The sequence below is a fragment of the Narcine bancroftii genome, chromosome 12 (genome assembly GCF_036971445.1).
Source record: "Narcine bancroftii isolate sNarBan1 chromosome 12, sNarBan1.hap1, whole genome shotgun sequence".
NCBI lineage: Eukaryota > Metazoa > Chordata > Chondrichthyes > Torpediniformes > Narcinidae > Narcine > Narcine bancroftii.
The window spans coordinates 63327479-63343740 of NC_091480.1; the positions used below are offsets into that span (position 1 = coordinate 63327479).

Here is a 16262-nt window from a genome sequence, read left to right on the forward strand (position 1 = left end):
TTCTCTCTCTCTTCTCTCTCTCTCTTCCTCTCTCTCTCTTCCTCTCTCTCTCTTCCTCTCTCTCTCTTCTCTCTCTCTCTTCCTCTCTCTCTTCCTCTCTCTCTTCCTCTCTCTCTCTTCCTCTCTCTCTCTTCCTCTCTCTCTCTTCCTCTCTCTCTCTTCCTCTCTCTCTCTTCCTCTCTCTCTCTTCCTCTCTCTCCCTTCTCTCTCTCCCTTCCTCTCTCTCCCTTCCTCTCTCTCCCTTCCTCTCTCTCCCTTCCTCTCTTCTCCTTCCTCTCTCTCCTCCTCTCTCTCCCTTCCTCTCTCTCCCTTCCTCTCTCTCCCTTCCTCTCTCTCCTTCCTCTCTCTCCCTTCCTCTCTCTCCCTTCCTCTCTCTCCCTTCCTCTCTCTCCCTTCCTCTCTCTCCCTTCCCTCTCTCTCCCTTCCTCTCTCTCCCTTCCTCTCTCTCCCTTCCTCTCTCTCCCTTCCTCTCTCTCCCTTCCTCTCTCCTCCCTTCCTCTCTCTCCCTTCCTCTCTCTTCTCTCTCTCTTTCCTCTCTCTCTCTTCCTCTCTCTCTCTTCCTCTCTCTCTCTTCCTCTCTCTCTCTTCCTCTCTCTCTCTTCCTCTCTCTCTCTTCCTCTCTCTCTCTTCCTCTCTCTCTCTTCCTCTCTCTCTCTTCCTGCTCTCTCTCTCCTCTCTCTCTTCCTCTCTCTCTCTTCCTCTCTCTCTCTTCCTCTCTCTCTCTTCCTCTCTCTCTCTTCCTCTCTCTCTTCCTCTCTCTTCTCTTCCTCTCTCTCTCTTCCTCTCTCTCTCTTCCTCTCTCTCTCTTCTCTCTCTCTCTTCCTCTCTCTCTCTTCCTCTCTCTCTCTTCCTCTCTCTCTCTTCCTCTCTCTCTCTTCCTCTCTCTCTCTTCCTCTCTCTCTCTTCCTCTCTCTCTCTTCCTCTCTCTCTCTTCCTCTTTCTCTCTTCCTCTCTCTCTTTCTCTCTCTGCCCTTACCCCTTGTCGCCTACACATAACCATAAACAAACACCCCCTCCCCTGGTCAATTCTCCACCTTCCTCTCTCCTGTCCTTCTGTCCATGTCCATTTACACAATTTGGTCTGTCGGCCTCCCTGCCCATTCCCTTCTCCTCAGCCCTTTAACTCAGACGCCTGCTCATACCTAGAAGAGGCCTTAGGCCTGAAATGTCAGTGACATCTCTTTACCTCGTGTGGGGGATGTTGAGACCGGCTGAGTCCCTCCAGCATTTCTGTGTTTTCACTACAATCATAGCATCTGCAGACCTGCGCGTTTCACTTCAATGCCCAGGTGACGAATCTGACTAGGTTTAGCTGAATGAGTTGCACTCGGTGAGCGGAATTCCCAAGGATGTGGGAGACATTGACCTTGGGCTTTTTATTGAGCTTGTGGAAAGATCCTTTCTTGCCTCACACTTTTGTGGGTTGTAAATGCTTGAGTTAAAAGAGAAAGGGTTTGAGGCTTATTTGGAACAGTGATAAGATGTCAAAAATGATTGCAGGCAGGTGCTAACAATCATTTTGCTCTGACGCAGCTGAGTAAACGGGCAGAGTTTTCACTGGGCTCTGAGACACCTGCACTTAGTTTGACTAGGAGCCATTTCCTTGTCCCCTTTTACCACCTGTCTGGTTACTTCTTTAAAATAACTCCAGCAGTTTTGTGAAAATGTACTCTCCTTCATTTGTTTTGTTTAGACATACAGCATGGTAACAGGCACTTTCGGCCCACGAGTCCACGCCGCCCAATTTACATCCCATTGGCCTACACCCCCGGTACGTTTCGAACAGTGGGAGGAAATCAGATCCCCTGGGGAAACCCACAGGGAGAACATACAAACTCTTTACAGACAGGGCGGTATTCATACCCCAGTCCTGATCGCTGGCACTGTAACCGCGATGAGCTAACCGCTATGCCATCCGGACTACATATTGGTTCTGCCCAATAATATGATGATTTTCTAAGTGCCCTTTTATCCCCAATAGAGATTCCAACAGTTTTTCCAAGACCGGCATCAGGCCAGTCAGCCGGATTTCTCTGCCTGCTCCCACTCCGATTGTGAGCAAGGGGAGCATTTATCCGATTCTGCCCTTCGCGTGCCATGTTTTCTACTTTTGAATCTTTGTATGTTAAATTTGATTTGGGAAAGCAGAGAGCAGAAATTAAAACTATAAAATCACAAGATCTCGGAGCAGAAGGAGGCCCATCGGCCCATTGAGCCTGCTCTGCCATTCTCATCATGAGCTGATCCATCCTCCCACTCAGTCCCACTCCCCGGCCTTCTCCCGTGATCCTCGATGCCCCTGTCAATCTATGCCTTAAATACACCTTACGACCTCACTCCCACAGCTGCCTGTTGCAACAAGTTCCACAGACTCACGACCCTCTGACTAAAGAAATGTTTCCGCGTCTCTGTTTTAAATTGACGCTCTTTTATCCTGAAGTTGTGCCATCTTGTCCTAGACTCCACGACCATGGGAAACACCCTCACCACATCTACTCTGTCCAGGCCTTTCAGTATTCAAAGTATCTCCATGAGGTCCTTCCTCATCCTTCTGTACCCCAACGGGTCTAGTCCAAGAGCCAACAAGGGTCTGGCCCTTTCATTCCTGGTATCATTCGAGTATCTTGAATGCATCTCAAATTAACCACTTGCTTTAGGCACAAGACTAGAAGAGGGCACACTTCCCAACGTTGTGTTTCATCTGCCACCCCTTTGCCCGTTCTCCTCATCCATCTAAGTCTCTCTGCAGCCTTTTGGTATCCTTAGCACCAGCTATTTTGGCATCCTTGCAAATATACCCACAAAGCCATCTATTCCACTATGATATGGGAGCAGAAGTTCCACCCATTGAGTCCACTCCGAAGAGAGGAAGATCAAAGGATGAAAAAATAGAGGTGATCTAATTGAAACATAAGCAGGAGGACTTGAATTTACGAGCACAAATGGGACGGGGAGGCTTTCAGTGTTAACACCCGTGAATCATCGGGCCAGATTAGTCACCCAATGCAACCGGTGCTTAGAACCGGCTACAGCATGGAGGAGCCATTGACTGTTGAAGTAACATTTCTGGGCTGTTGTATAATATCTTTAAATGCCTCTTGCTTTCTCTTGCTAGCGATGATGGCTGTCTCATCTCTGTAACCAAATCAATGTGGTGCATTTCCAAGGCATTTTACCCACACAAAGAATATAGAACACTACAGCACAACAGGCCCTTCAGCCTTTGATGTTGTGCTGACCCATATATTCCTACTAAAAAAGACCGAAACCAGTTGTTTTCAATCTTTTTCTTTCCACTCACATCCCACTTTAAGTACTCCCTCTGTCATCGGTGCTCTGTGATTAGTAAGGGATTGCTTAAAGGTGGATGTGGGTGGGAAGAAAAAGTTTGAAAACCACTGTTTCAATCATCCTTAATTGACTCGTTATGTGCATGGTTTCAGCACTCCAAAGGAAATTGGCCAATGAGCATTTTTCCCAAGCACAATATTTCAGTAACAATTGGGTCTAGAGCAGTGATTCTCAACCTTCCCTTCCCACCCACATCCCACCTTACGCAACCCCTTACTAATCACAGAGCACCGATGGCACAGGGATCACTTAAAGGCATATGTGAGTGGGAAGGATAAGGTTGAGAACCACTGCCCTATAAAGCCTTCCTACGTCATAGCCCTCTATTTTTCTTACAACCGAGTGTCTGTCCAAGAGTCTCTTAAACGCCTATAATGTTTCAGCCTCCACCCCTGGGCAAGGCATTCCAGGCCCCCACAACTCTCTGTATGAAGCAAACTTAACCCTGATGTCTCCCCTGAACTTCCCTCCCTTCACTTTGTGCAGATGGTGTTTGCTGATCCTGCCCCAGGAAAAATGTTGCTGCTGGCTGTCTACCTTATCTGTGTCTCTCATAATCTCATCAACCTCTTTCAAGTCACCTCTTATCCTTCTCCAGAGAGAAAACTCCCAGTTCTGCTAGCCTTGCCCTCATAAGACTTATTTTCCAATCCAGGCAACATCCTGCTAAATCTCCATAGTTTCCACACCCTTCCTGAAATGAGGAGCCCAGAACTGAGCACAATATTCCAAGTGTGGTCTCAGTGATTGCCATTCTTGCAAGTTGTCACATGCACAGTTTGTAGATTTGTTTGCTTGCCAAAGCAGCTCAATGTGGTTCATGAGTCACCTTTATAATGAGCGATAAGGAAGATAAGGAAAGAGCTGTTGGCTCTAATTTTGGTCGAGTTATTCCATCTTGATGGTTGTGAAATAGGAAAAGGAGTTGTCCACTCAACCCCTTGAGTCTCCTCCACCATTCAACACCAGGGTTAATGCCCAATGCTCTTTCATCAGGAAAGAGGTCTCGGTGCCACAAGACTTGCACCACCAGGTTCAGGAACAGCTGCTCCCCCTCCACCATCAGACTCCTCAATGACAAACTTGATCAGGGACTCATTTAAGGACTCTGACTTTGCACTTTATTGATTTTTTTTCTCTCTGTATTGCACAGTCAGTTTGTTTACATTTCTTTATTTGTTTACATTTCTTTATTTGTTTACATGTGTACATTGAGCACAGTTGATTTTTTGCATGACCAATGTGGTAATTCTGCCTGGCCTGCAGGAAAAAGAATCTTAGGGTCGTATGTGATGTCATGTACGTACTCTGACAATACATCTGACATCTGAAAATCAAGTAAAATTCAAATTCCTTCACTTCCTTAGTGTCCAAAAATCTGTTGATCTCAGACGTGAATACGTGCAACAACTCTGAGATGTAATATTCCAAAGAAGCTTCTCCTCATTTTCGTCATAGATGACTATGCCCTTGTGCAGAGTTCAAAACACTCCCGCTGCGGGGAACGCCCTCTCATTGTGGAGCCTCGGAAATTCCCCCTGTTTTAAAGAGTTTGCCTCTTTTTCTACTGAACGACTTTGAGTTGAGATCATTTTTTTCCAGAGTCTCCCCTCATCTGAGAACCCAGGAATAAAAGCAAAATATCCTGGCTATACTCAGCAAGTCAGGCAGCATCTGTGGAGAGAAAGAGAGAGAGAATCAGAATTGTCTGATCACAGACCTGAGGCATGAACACAGTTCCTCCTTCCACAGGCACTGCCCGACTTTATGAGCGTTTTCAATTTTGATTTCGGATTTCCAACATCTGCTGGGTTTTTTTTTGCTTTTCCTCAGAATCAAATGAATCTGCCTTTTTCTCTTGCCAGCTCCCTCTGCTGTCCCACCTCATTCCCTTGCCAACACGTCTGTCCACGGTCTTATGCACGGCCAGACTGAGACCACCCGCATATTGGAGGAACAGCACCTCATCTTCTGTCTGGGTGCCCTCCAACCGGGTGGCATTGACATCAACTCCAGTTAACTTTAGCTCCCCCCCCCCCCCCACACAATCTCATCCTTGTCTCCTTTCCTCTATCACTGTCTCTCTCTCTCTCTCTCGCTCTTCACACGGCCTGCCTTCACATTGCCAAAAGCTCTCCCTCCCCTGTCAATTCTCACATTTCCTCTCTCCTGTTCTCTTATCACCTTTGGTCTGTTGGTCTGGACTCCTCCTCCCCCCATTCTTCACTTCTCCCCGACTTTTTAATATAGGCCCCTGCCTGCTTTTTACTTACACCTTGAAGAAAGGCTCAGGTCCGTAATGTTGGTTATAAATTTTTACCTCCTGTGGACGCTGCGAGACCGGCTGAGTTCCTCCAGCATTTCCCTCTTCCTTCACTTCCATTACATAGGCAGCAAAGCAGCGCGGCTGGTAGGTTCAGTCCCGATCCTCAGTCCAGTTTGCACGTTCTTCCTGTGAGTTTCCCTGGGTGCTCTGATGTCCTCCTGCATTCCCAAATGTTGGCATTGGCCACTGTAAACTCCCCCTAGTTTGTAGGTGAGCGGTAAGATGTTGGGCGACTTGATAGGATGTGGGGAGAGTAACAACCTGAGCCTGAACGTGGACAAGACACGGGAGATGATCGTGGACTTCAGGAGGGCCAGGAACAACCACCCTCCATTTCACATCAACAACTCTGTAGTGGAGAGAGTGGAGAGCACCAAGTTCCTTGGAGTTCACTTAACTAGTGACCTATCATGGACACTCAACATCTCCTCACTTGTCGGGGGATGCAACAATTCCTGAGAAGTAGGAAAGGCTACAGGCCATCCTTCTACAGGAGCCCTATCGAGAGCATCCTGGCTGGCTGCATCACTGTGTGGGTACAGTTGCTGCAGAGAAATGGATCAGAGGTCAATCCACAGGACCAGAAGAGTGGCAGAGAGGATCACTGGAGTCTCCCTCCCTCCCCCCATCGATGTGATTGACCGAGATCGTTGTCTTAAGAGGGCGAGCAAAACCATTGAGGACCCCTTCCACCCTGCACACAGCATCTTTCAGCTGCTCCCGTCGGGGAAGAGATCCAGGAGGATCAGAGCCAGCACCACCAGGCTGAGGAACAGCTTCTTCCCACAGGCACTGAGAATGTGAATGACCAAAGGAACTGTCCATATTAACCACCTGAGACTCTCATATTCACGAAACAATATTTATTTATTTATATGTACAGGTTGATAGGATAGTTAAGAAGGCCTATGGCACACATGTCAAACTCTGGGAGGTGGCCCGCTGGCTGCCGCGCCAGTATAGCGCATGCACAGTAATACAACAAATCCCAGAATGCATTGGCGTCAGCCTGCTAATCGCCCCCACCTCCTCTGTTTACGTTGCAGGGTCTCACTGTGGACTCTGGTTTTGGGGCCTGGCTGGTGTCAGGGGAAGCCAAGGCCGCTTCCCAGCGCCCGGAACCGGAGGCCTCGGGCCTGACCTCGCCAGGACCCTTGCCCACTCCCCCTCCCTGCTGCAGGCTGATCCGCGACTCACGGTGACGGAGCCGCTGATCCGCCGAGATGCCACCCTGCAGCGAGAGCCGATGCCCCCACACTGTCGTTGTCCAACCCGATCGCCCGCAAACCCCGCCCTCCCGCACACAGGCCTGAGTAAGGATTATGAACTTTAATCTCAGGATAAAGCGATCTTCCAATAGTTTCATGTCACAGTGATAAATATATTCCTGGTTAAAAATGGTCCTGCACCTGGATACCAGCTCATTAGGCATAAAACTTGAAAAGTGTGTAAATCAAAGGATATCTGTACCAATGGAAAAAGGGCATGGCAAATAACCCTGCTAGAGTTCATGCCCACAATCAGTCACCCATTTGATTGTTTCAGGAATCATGTTATTCTCCCACATTCTCAATAGCCCTCAGATTTTACTATTCAACAGCACACTAGCAACATTTGACAAATCCTCTATAGAGAAATATTATTTATTGAATATTTTATTTCTCATTTGTTAATGCTTCTGGAAAGAGTTTATCCAAAACTATTATTAAACATTTATTTTAATAAGAAAAAGTTTAACATTACATATGTTGAAAGAAGAGAAAACATGCAAATGTTGTTGAAAATTTTCAATAAATATTTAGTTCGGCCCTCGACTTAGTCCAAGTTTTTAATTTTGGCCCTCTGTGAATTTGAGTTTGACACCCCTGGCCTATGGGATACTGGGTTTCATTAATAGGGGGATTGAGCTCAGGAATAGAGAGGTCATGTTACAACTCTACAAATCTCTGGTGAGATCAACTTATTGTGTTTAGTTCTGGTCACCTCATTACAGGTGTGGAAGGATGTGGAAGCTATCAAGAGGGTGCAAAGGAGATTCACCAGGATGTTACCTGGATTGGGAAGCATATCTTATGAGGCCAGTTTAGCAGAGCTGGGACTTTTCTCTCTGGAGTGAAGAAGGATGAGAAGAGACTTAATAGAGGCCTACAAGATTCTGAGAGGCATAGATAGGGTGGGCAATCAGCACCTGTTTCACAGGGTGAGATCAGCAAACACCAGGGGGCATGTGTATAAAGTGAAGGGAGGGAAGTTTAGGGGAGATATCAGGGGTAAGTTTTTTTTTTACACAGAGTTGTGGGTGACTGGAATGCCTTGCGGGGGATGGTGGTGGAGGCTAATACATTAGGGGCATTTATGAGACTCTCAGACAGGCACGTGGGTGAAAGAAAAATAGAGGGTTACGGGGTAGGGAGTGTTTTTTTTTAGGAAGGAATACATGGGTCAGCACAACATTGAGGGCCAAAGGGCCTGTATTGTACTGTAGTGTTCTTTGTTCTAACTGAATATTTGTCCTGCATGTGTATCGTTTGTCTGTATGTGTGTTATGTCTGGTTGTGTGTCTGTGTGTTTTGCGCCAAGGACCCGACGGAGGACGCTGTTTCATCAGGTTGTAATTGTATAATCAGACGACAATGAACTTGACTTGAAAATGGGTTATGTTAGCACTTGTGTAAAAGTAGGTGCTTAATGGTTGGCATAGAGCCTTGGCCAAAAGGTCTGGTTCCCTGCTGTATATCGCCATGGCTTTACACTACACTGCCGATAGGCAAGCATTTCCTTCTTCAGGTACAAAGGGTACTACAAATTGTAGCAAGATCTTCTTACAGCTGTACTCCAAGTTATTCAGTCCCTCTCTCTGCAGCCCCTTCCAGTCTTACAATTTTCTTGGATGTCTGAGCTCTCCTGGATTTTTTCACCTCTGGGGACCTTATTGTAAAATGGGGGCACTGTTCAACATCAGAGATGGTAGGTCCTCTACCCCCTGTTGGCACTACAGACTCCTAACTCGGGTGTAACCCAGATGATTATTTAAATGGTAAGTGATTGCAGCAGCTGCCGTGTGTAAGGACCTGGGAGGGTTTGTGCATGAATCACAAAAGGTTGGTTTGCAGGTGCAGCAGGTGATCAGGAAGGCAAATGAAATGTTGGCCGTCGTTGCTGGAGGGATGGGATTTCACAGCAGTGAGGTTGTGCTGCACTGTACAAGGTCCTGGTGAGGCCACATCAGGAGAACTGCGTGCAATTCTGGCCTCCTTACTTGAGGAAGGATGTACGGGCCTTGAAGACGGTGCAGAGGGGGTTCACCAGGTTGATTCCAGTGATGAAGGGGTTGGCCTATGAGGAGAGATTGAGGCATCTGGGACTGGACTTGGTGGAATTTAGAAAAATGAGAGGGGATCTTATAGAAACATATAAAATTATGAAAGGCATAGATCAGATAGAGGTAGGTACCTTGTTCCTATTGGTGGGGGAGACCAGAAATTTGGGACATGGCCTCAAGATCCAGGGGAGTAGATTTAGGACAGAGAGGAGGAGGAACTGCTTTTCCCAGAGGGTGGGGAATCTGTGGAATTCGCTGCCCATTGAAGCAGTGGAGGCGACCTCAGGAAATATATTTAAGATCGGATTGGGTAGATTTTTACATAGTTGGGAAATTAAGGGATATGGGGAAAAGGCAGGTCAGTGGAGATGATCATCAGATTAGCCATGACCTCATTGAATGGCGGAGCAGGGTCGACGGGCCAGATGGCCGACTCCTGCTCCTGTTTCTTATGCTCTTGTGTTCTTGTGTGTGGCAAGATGCCAATGGACGTGGTCATTTGTTTACTCCAACAGCTCCTGCCATGTCCCTTATCAAGCTATGTATTCTGTCCTGACGGCAGACTACCTCCACAGATCCCTATTTCTAAGTGAATAAGATTAACCTTGTGCTGTGGACGAGCCCATTGATGGATGCAGGCTGACCATGCCTGTGTATCTGTGCAGCTAACAGAGAGCCATGGCTTTTCACTCCCTTGTTTGCCGGATTCGAACCCAGGTCACAGAGGTGAAAATGCAGTGACCTAATCCACCTCCCTTGCTTTTCACAGCATTCTCTTTGTGTTTGCTTTTGGTAGTTGACCCTCACGCAAATCTGTCGAGTTAAGAATGTCATGTAGTGCAGAGAGTTGGACATGGTTAAATGTGTACCCCGTCTGTATTCTGCAGATAATGTGTGTAGCGTCAGGTGCAAATACAAGGTCACAAGATCTAGGAACAGAAGGGGGCCCATCAGCCCATTGAGTCTGCTCCACCATTCTAATCATGAGCTGATCCATCCTCCCACTCCCCAGCCTTCTTCCCATCACCCTTAATCCCCTGACTTATTAAATACCTGTCAATCTCTGCCTTAAATACATCCAATGACCTCACTTCCACATCCGCCTGTGGCAACAAGTTCCACAGACTTACGTCCCTCTGGCTAAAGAAATTTCTCCGCGTCTGTTTTAAATTGATGCCCTTTTATGCTGAAGTTGTGCCCTCTTGTCCTAGACTCCCCTCCCATGGGAAATGTCCCCACCACATCTACTCTGTCCAGGCCTCTTCGAACTACTTCTATTAGATTTCCCCTCATCCTTCTGTACTCCAACGAGTGTAATCATTGACACTGTGTAATAGTCTAACCCCCACCCCCCTTTTTTGGCCCCAAAATCACATTTTCTGTATAATCCGTGTAGAAGTTGACCCCCCCCCCCCCCCCCCACTGCGGACTCTCATCTCAGCTTCCTGCTCACTAGAGCTCCCCAAAGCCCTGACCGGAGACCCTTGCCCCGGTTGCCCGTCCGCCAGGGCTCCTGATGCCGCAGCCACAGACTCTCTCCTAAGACCCGACTGCCCACCCATCCGAGCTCCTGACACTCCAGACACGGTCAAAGTGTGACCCGAGTAAAAGTCGGGCCCCCCCCCCTAAATTTGATCCAAAAAATTTAACGATTACAAGAGTATATACAATTGGTGACTAAAACGGCATACAAACTTGGCCTCACCAATATCCAACACAATGTCACCATAATGTCCTAACTCCCACGCTCCGAAGGCCAACGTGCCAGAAGCTCTCCCCACAACCCCAATGTAGAAGAATTGGAGAACAAACAGAGCATTGAAGCAGAGTGGAGGAAGACACAGACGAAGCTTGCAAAGAATCCTGGCGCTTTCAGTGCGGACGGGTTCAACGACATTCAGTAGTACTTCTGCTAAAAATATTTAAGGCCCATAAACACATGGCACTGGCTTCACTCAATGTGTTGGCAGATGCTACTTCTGACAGCAGCTTATGTAAACCATGTGCCGGTTATTAACTCAAGACATACTGTAGGGGCTTATCAGACTTGAGTGGTTTTAATGGTCAACAGACCACAAGGAAAAGGCTTCCTCATTGATGGATGTTGTTTCCTTCCCTCTGTTTCCCTGTCCAATGATGGAGCAGCTCTCAAGTCGAATATCTGGCCGTGCAGTGAATCTCAGCGCGCCAAGGATTGCTGGATGGTCTGTGCTTCCTGCCTCTGGCTATCCAAAGACAATGCTTTTCTGGGGGGGTCGCATTCCAGTATCCCATTCCAGTTCATTCCCCAACTGCTTCCCTCTCTATTGGTGATTCCAATATATATTTCAGCACAGTTACTGAACAAAAGCCAACGTTATGATGTTCCAAATCATTTTTGTACACAAGCACCAACTGCATTCCTCAAATTATAAAAGAGTTGTGTTCCTGGAAAATGCTTGTCAAGCAAACGTTTTTAAATCAAAGAGGCCAGGCAAAGTGCAATAGAATATAGAACACAACAGCACAGTACAAACACTTTGGTCCTCGATGTTGTGCCGACCCATATATTCCTACCAATAAAACACAAAACCTTTCCAATCTCGTATCCTTCTTTCATTCACGTGCCTGTCTAAGCGTCTTTTAAATGACCCTAATGCAGGGTGGACGGGGTCCTCAATGATTTTGCACGTCCTCTTCAAATGACGATTGAACAATGATGATGGAGGGGTAGCAACTGTTCCTGAATCTGGTTTGTACAAGTCAGAGGCTGTGGTGAAGCTGTTGGGGTGATAGTCATGTGCAGGTGAGGTCTTTGTAACCTGTCTTTAGCAATTCTTCTGCGTCCACCGCAAAATCACTGAGGACCCCTTCCACCCCCGCACGCAGCATCTTTCAGCTGCTCCTGTCGGGGAAGAGATCCAGGAGGATCAGAGCCAGCACCACCAGGCTGAGGAACAGCTTCTTCCCACGAGCAGTGAGAATGTGAACGACCAAAGCAACCGCTCACACTGACCCTCCGAGACTCTCGTATTCATGAAACAATAATTATTTATTTGTATAGATGAAATACTTGTCCTGCATGTGTATTGTCTGTCTGTATGTGTGTTATGTCTGGCTGTGTGTCTGTGTGTTTTGTACCAAGGACCGGAGAACACTGTTTTGTCAGGTTGTACTTGTACAAACAGATAATAATAGACTTGGCTTGACTTGATTTGACTACTGGTCAGGTAGCTTTTACTAAGGATCCCAAATACCTGGGCAGGAGGAGTGATGGAGATCTCACTGCCAGGTCTAGAAGAATGTACATTTAAGTGCCTTTTTTTTCTTTCAAGTTGAAGCGAAAGTTGAACTCTCATATTGAACAGTCGATGTTGCACAAATTATAAAAAGGTGACAAGTCAGCGTACAAGAGGGAGATTGAAAACTTGGCTGAATGTTGCACTAATAACAACTTCGCCCTCAATGTCATCAAAATCAAGGAGCTGATTGTTGACGTCAGGAAGGGAAAGCCAGAGGTGGACGATCCAGTGATCACTGGGGGATGAGAGATGGAGAGGGTGAGCACATTTAAGTTCTTTAGGAGTCACCATCTTGGACTATCTTTCCTGGACCCAATGTGTAGAAAGCACGTCAGTGCCTCTACTTCCTCAGGAGTTTGCGGGGGTTCGGTACGACACCTGGCAAATTTCCTGAGCGGTGCGGCGGGAAATGCGCTGACCGGCTGCATCACGATCTGGTGCGGGGTCACCAACACTCCTGAGCGCAAAGCCCTGCAAAAGGGTAGCGGACAACGGTCCAGGACGTCACGGGCAAAAACCCTCCCCGCCGCCGAGAACATCCGCGGGGAACGCTGCTGTCGCAAGGAGCCGCGCCGCCCAGCACCCGCTCCGTCCTCAGGAGAAGGGGCGCGGGGGCAAGACCAGGTTCAGGGACAGCTGCTCCCCCCTCCCACCCTTGATGGCAAACACAATCAGGGATTCATTTGAGGACTCTGTGTGGTGCCTTTCTTGAATTTAAAAAAAATTCTCTCTGCCAACTGACCTTGATTTATTTGCACCAAGTGGTCCTTCTGCCTGGCCCACAGGAGAAAGGAATCTCAAGGTTGTACTCTTGACAATACATCTGATTCTCTGTTTGTAACAAATGTACAGAGACTGACTCAACTGTTTTCAGCAGGGAAATTTAATCGAACAATTAGGATGAGCCCTTGATTCGAGTGATAGGACGCTGACATGCAGATTGAGTTCTCCATTGCACTGCCCAAACAGTAAGAGTGATTGCTGGGACATGCATGTTTTTCTCTCTCATTGCTGTCATGCCGGGCACCTCATCAGCCAACTTCGTCATGTGCCCGGGCTCATGGTTGCGTGGACAGAAGTGTTTTCCTGGCACTGCGGCAGCCGCCTGTACAGACAGACGCCCTCTGTGCTGCCTCCACGGCCAGACCGCCGGGGTCCGAGGGCGAGAGAGGAAAGGCGAGCCCCTCTTCCAGAATGCAGCCGGACCCGGGAGCGGAGGTGGTGCCTCAGGTAACTCGTCTGGGGGCGGGGAGTCGGGGTGGGGTTGCCATGACTTTAAACCCCCCCCCCCCACCAGAAAGGGTCAAATCTACCGGAGTCTCTGCTGCTGCTGCGAGGAGCCCGGGGAACTCTGTAAACGCTCTCGGTGGCCTCAACCTCCAAGATGTTCCCTGTCAGGAAGTTCTGCTGCCCGGTAAAAAGTGGTGCCCTGGTGAAAGCGGCCCCTCCTGGTAAATGGCACGGACCCTGTTTGTCAAAGTTGCTGCTTTCTCTCCTCGTTGGGAAACCAGTGTCGTGTGTGTGTGTATGTGTGTGTGTGTGTGGGGGGGGGGGGGTGTTGTGCAGAGGGTCCGCAGCTTTAATGATTCAGCGAGGTACGTGGGGTTTCTGCTTTTCAGCCAGTGGCGGGTAGAACATCGCTTTGCTGGGGAGACGTGTCTCTGACTCGAGGTTTACCTCCTGGGGACACTGGCAGACGGGCTGAGTTCCGCCAGCACTTCCGTCTTGTTACTGCAATCACAGCATCTGGACTCTTGTTTTGTCTCTTTCCCCCACCCCCCCCAACAAAGCCAGCCCCTTCCCTGATCAGTTCTCACCTTCCCTCTCTCCTGTCTCATCTCTGTCCAATTAACACCTTCTGTACTCCTCCCTGCTCTTTCTTTCCCACTTCCCAGCCTTTTAATTCAGGCGCCTGTCTACTTTTTACTCGTACCTTGAGGAAGGGCGCAGGCCCAAAATGTCTAGATCCTGCGAGACCAGCTGAGTTTCTGTGTGTGCTTACTATAATCATAGCGCCGCTCTCTTTACCTGAACGGAGCAAGGTTCTTGTCTGGATGCAAGTGCAAATATACGCAGGTGGGACGTTTCCCAGCAAGCTGTGGGCGAGAGGGCGCAGGAAGTTTAATTTTCCTGGGGGTGGTAGGGTTGGGGACGGGGAATCAAGAGTTGCCCTCTGTGCCGGCGAGACACCTTCCCTTAGCCACTGATCGCCAGCACGCTCCTCTTTGCCGCTCCTCCTGTGCTGCAGTGATGGAACAGCCGAAGCAGCTCTCCACCCCTTGATGAGGAACCATGAGAGGGGGTTAGGGGAGGGAAGGTGGTTGATGACCAGCAGATGATTTCCCTGGCCTCACAAAATCCTTTTGAAACCCCTCTCTTGGTGATCAGAGGATTTTTTTTTGTTGTTGAGGGGCATTGGTGTGGCCTTAACAGAGAACCTAGAACGCTACAGCACAGTACAGGCACTTCAGCCCTTGATGTTGTGCTGACCCATATATTCCTTTATTTAAAAAAACTCTTCTCATCTCATAACCCTTTACTTTTATTCATGTGCCTGTCTGAGAGTCTCTTAAATGCCCCTAATGTTTCAGCCTCCATCACCATCCCCTGTCAAGGCATTCCAGACACCCACATTTCTCTGTGTAAAAACAACTTACCCTTGATGTCTCCCCAAAACTTTCCTCCATTCACTTTGTACACACTAAATGGGTGAGGTCCCCTGTAAGCCACTACAGTGCCTTCATTATATCACAGAGATGGAAACTGTTACTGTAGCCTTGACATGAGACCTTTGTTACACAATGTGGCCATTTTCTTCCTGAAATTCTCTCAGATTTATTGCGCTGCAGGGCACCTTTGTAAAAATGGGTGGATTTTTTTAGTACATTAGATGCATTAGTCATAAGTGTATGCCAAAAATAATGCAATAGGCCCTATTGAAATTTAAGCTTGGATGATGTCGTCTTCTTTCATGGAGAGTTCTCATTAACCCTTTCCTTGGTGTGGATGAGAGTTGAATGGACCAGCGAGCTGTGCATTGCCCAGAGGGCTCTCGAGCGCAGTGAAGGCCTCGGTTCCACCTCTCAGGCCTGCGATGTGTCCAGTGATGTCTTTCTCAGGGAATTTTAAATAAAGTTGTGAGAGAACTAAGCACTCGGGGTGGAAGAACCCCAGCGAGGGGTGTATGATGTCAAACGCCTTCTGCGCGCAGCTTGCTCGGAGGTGAGGGTACCCGGCACCGGGTTGCGGCCGACAGTACGTCCTTTTGTCGTGCCTAGGGGCTTCTCTGTGTGGTTCACTCTCACTGCTCCCTGAGCTTCATTGTTTCAAGAGCAGTTAGACAATCTGCCAAATGTGTATACAGTAAAACCCCTGGTATCCGGCACCTATGGGGATTGGTAGATGTTGGATAAGTGAATTTTCTGGTTGCTTGAGATTGTGTTGCATGGATTGGCGAACTTGCGGTGAAGAGCGCCAATTATTAAACTTTTTTTTAACCTATTTCCCGGAATTTTTTTTGCCAGTTGCTTCAATTCCAGATAACAGGGGTTTTACTGTATTAGGTTGACTGATGTGTCTGTTTTTTTAAAAAAAAGAGAGAGATCAATCCAGTCATATTGAACCTTTATAAAACATTACTTCAACCATGGAAAGCTAGAACATGGAACAGAAAAAAGGCCCTTTGGTCTTCTAGTTTGTGCTGAACTATTTTTCTCTCTTGTCCCACTGACCTGCACCCAGTCCATTACCCTCCATACCCCTCCCATCCATGTATCTGCCCAAATTCCTCTTAAGTGTGAAAATTGAACTTGGATTCACGACCTCAGCTGGCAGCTCGTTCCACACTCCCACCACTCTCTGTGTGAAGAAGTACCCCCTCAACATTTTCCTTTTCACCCTTAACCCATGTCACTGGTTTGTATCTCACCTACACTCAGTGGAAAAAGCCCACCTACATTTACTCTGTCTGTTCCCCTCATAA

The 16262-nt window shown here is 48.0% G+C and overlaps 1 protein-coding gene across 10 annotated transcripts in view; it reads left to right on the plus strand.

Annotated features, from left to right (window-relative positions):
* LOC138747322 (tensin-2-like) overlaps positions 1–16262 on the plus strand; it is a 263792-nt gene that overhangs the window by 65568 nt on the left and 181962 nt on the right. Inside the window, exon 1 of one of the 10 annotated variants that reach the window (XM_069906433.1) lies at positions 13217–13510. The exons of the other annotated variants lie outside the window; for them this stretch is intronic. Coding sequence (XP_069762534.1) covers positions 13475–13510 — 36 coding nt within the window. The 5' untranslated portion in view covers positions 13217–13474. Of the gene's footprint in view, positions 1–13216; positions 13511–16262 lie in introns of those variants that run through there. 10 annotated transcript variants of the gene reach the window in all.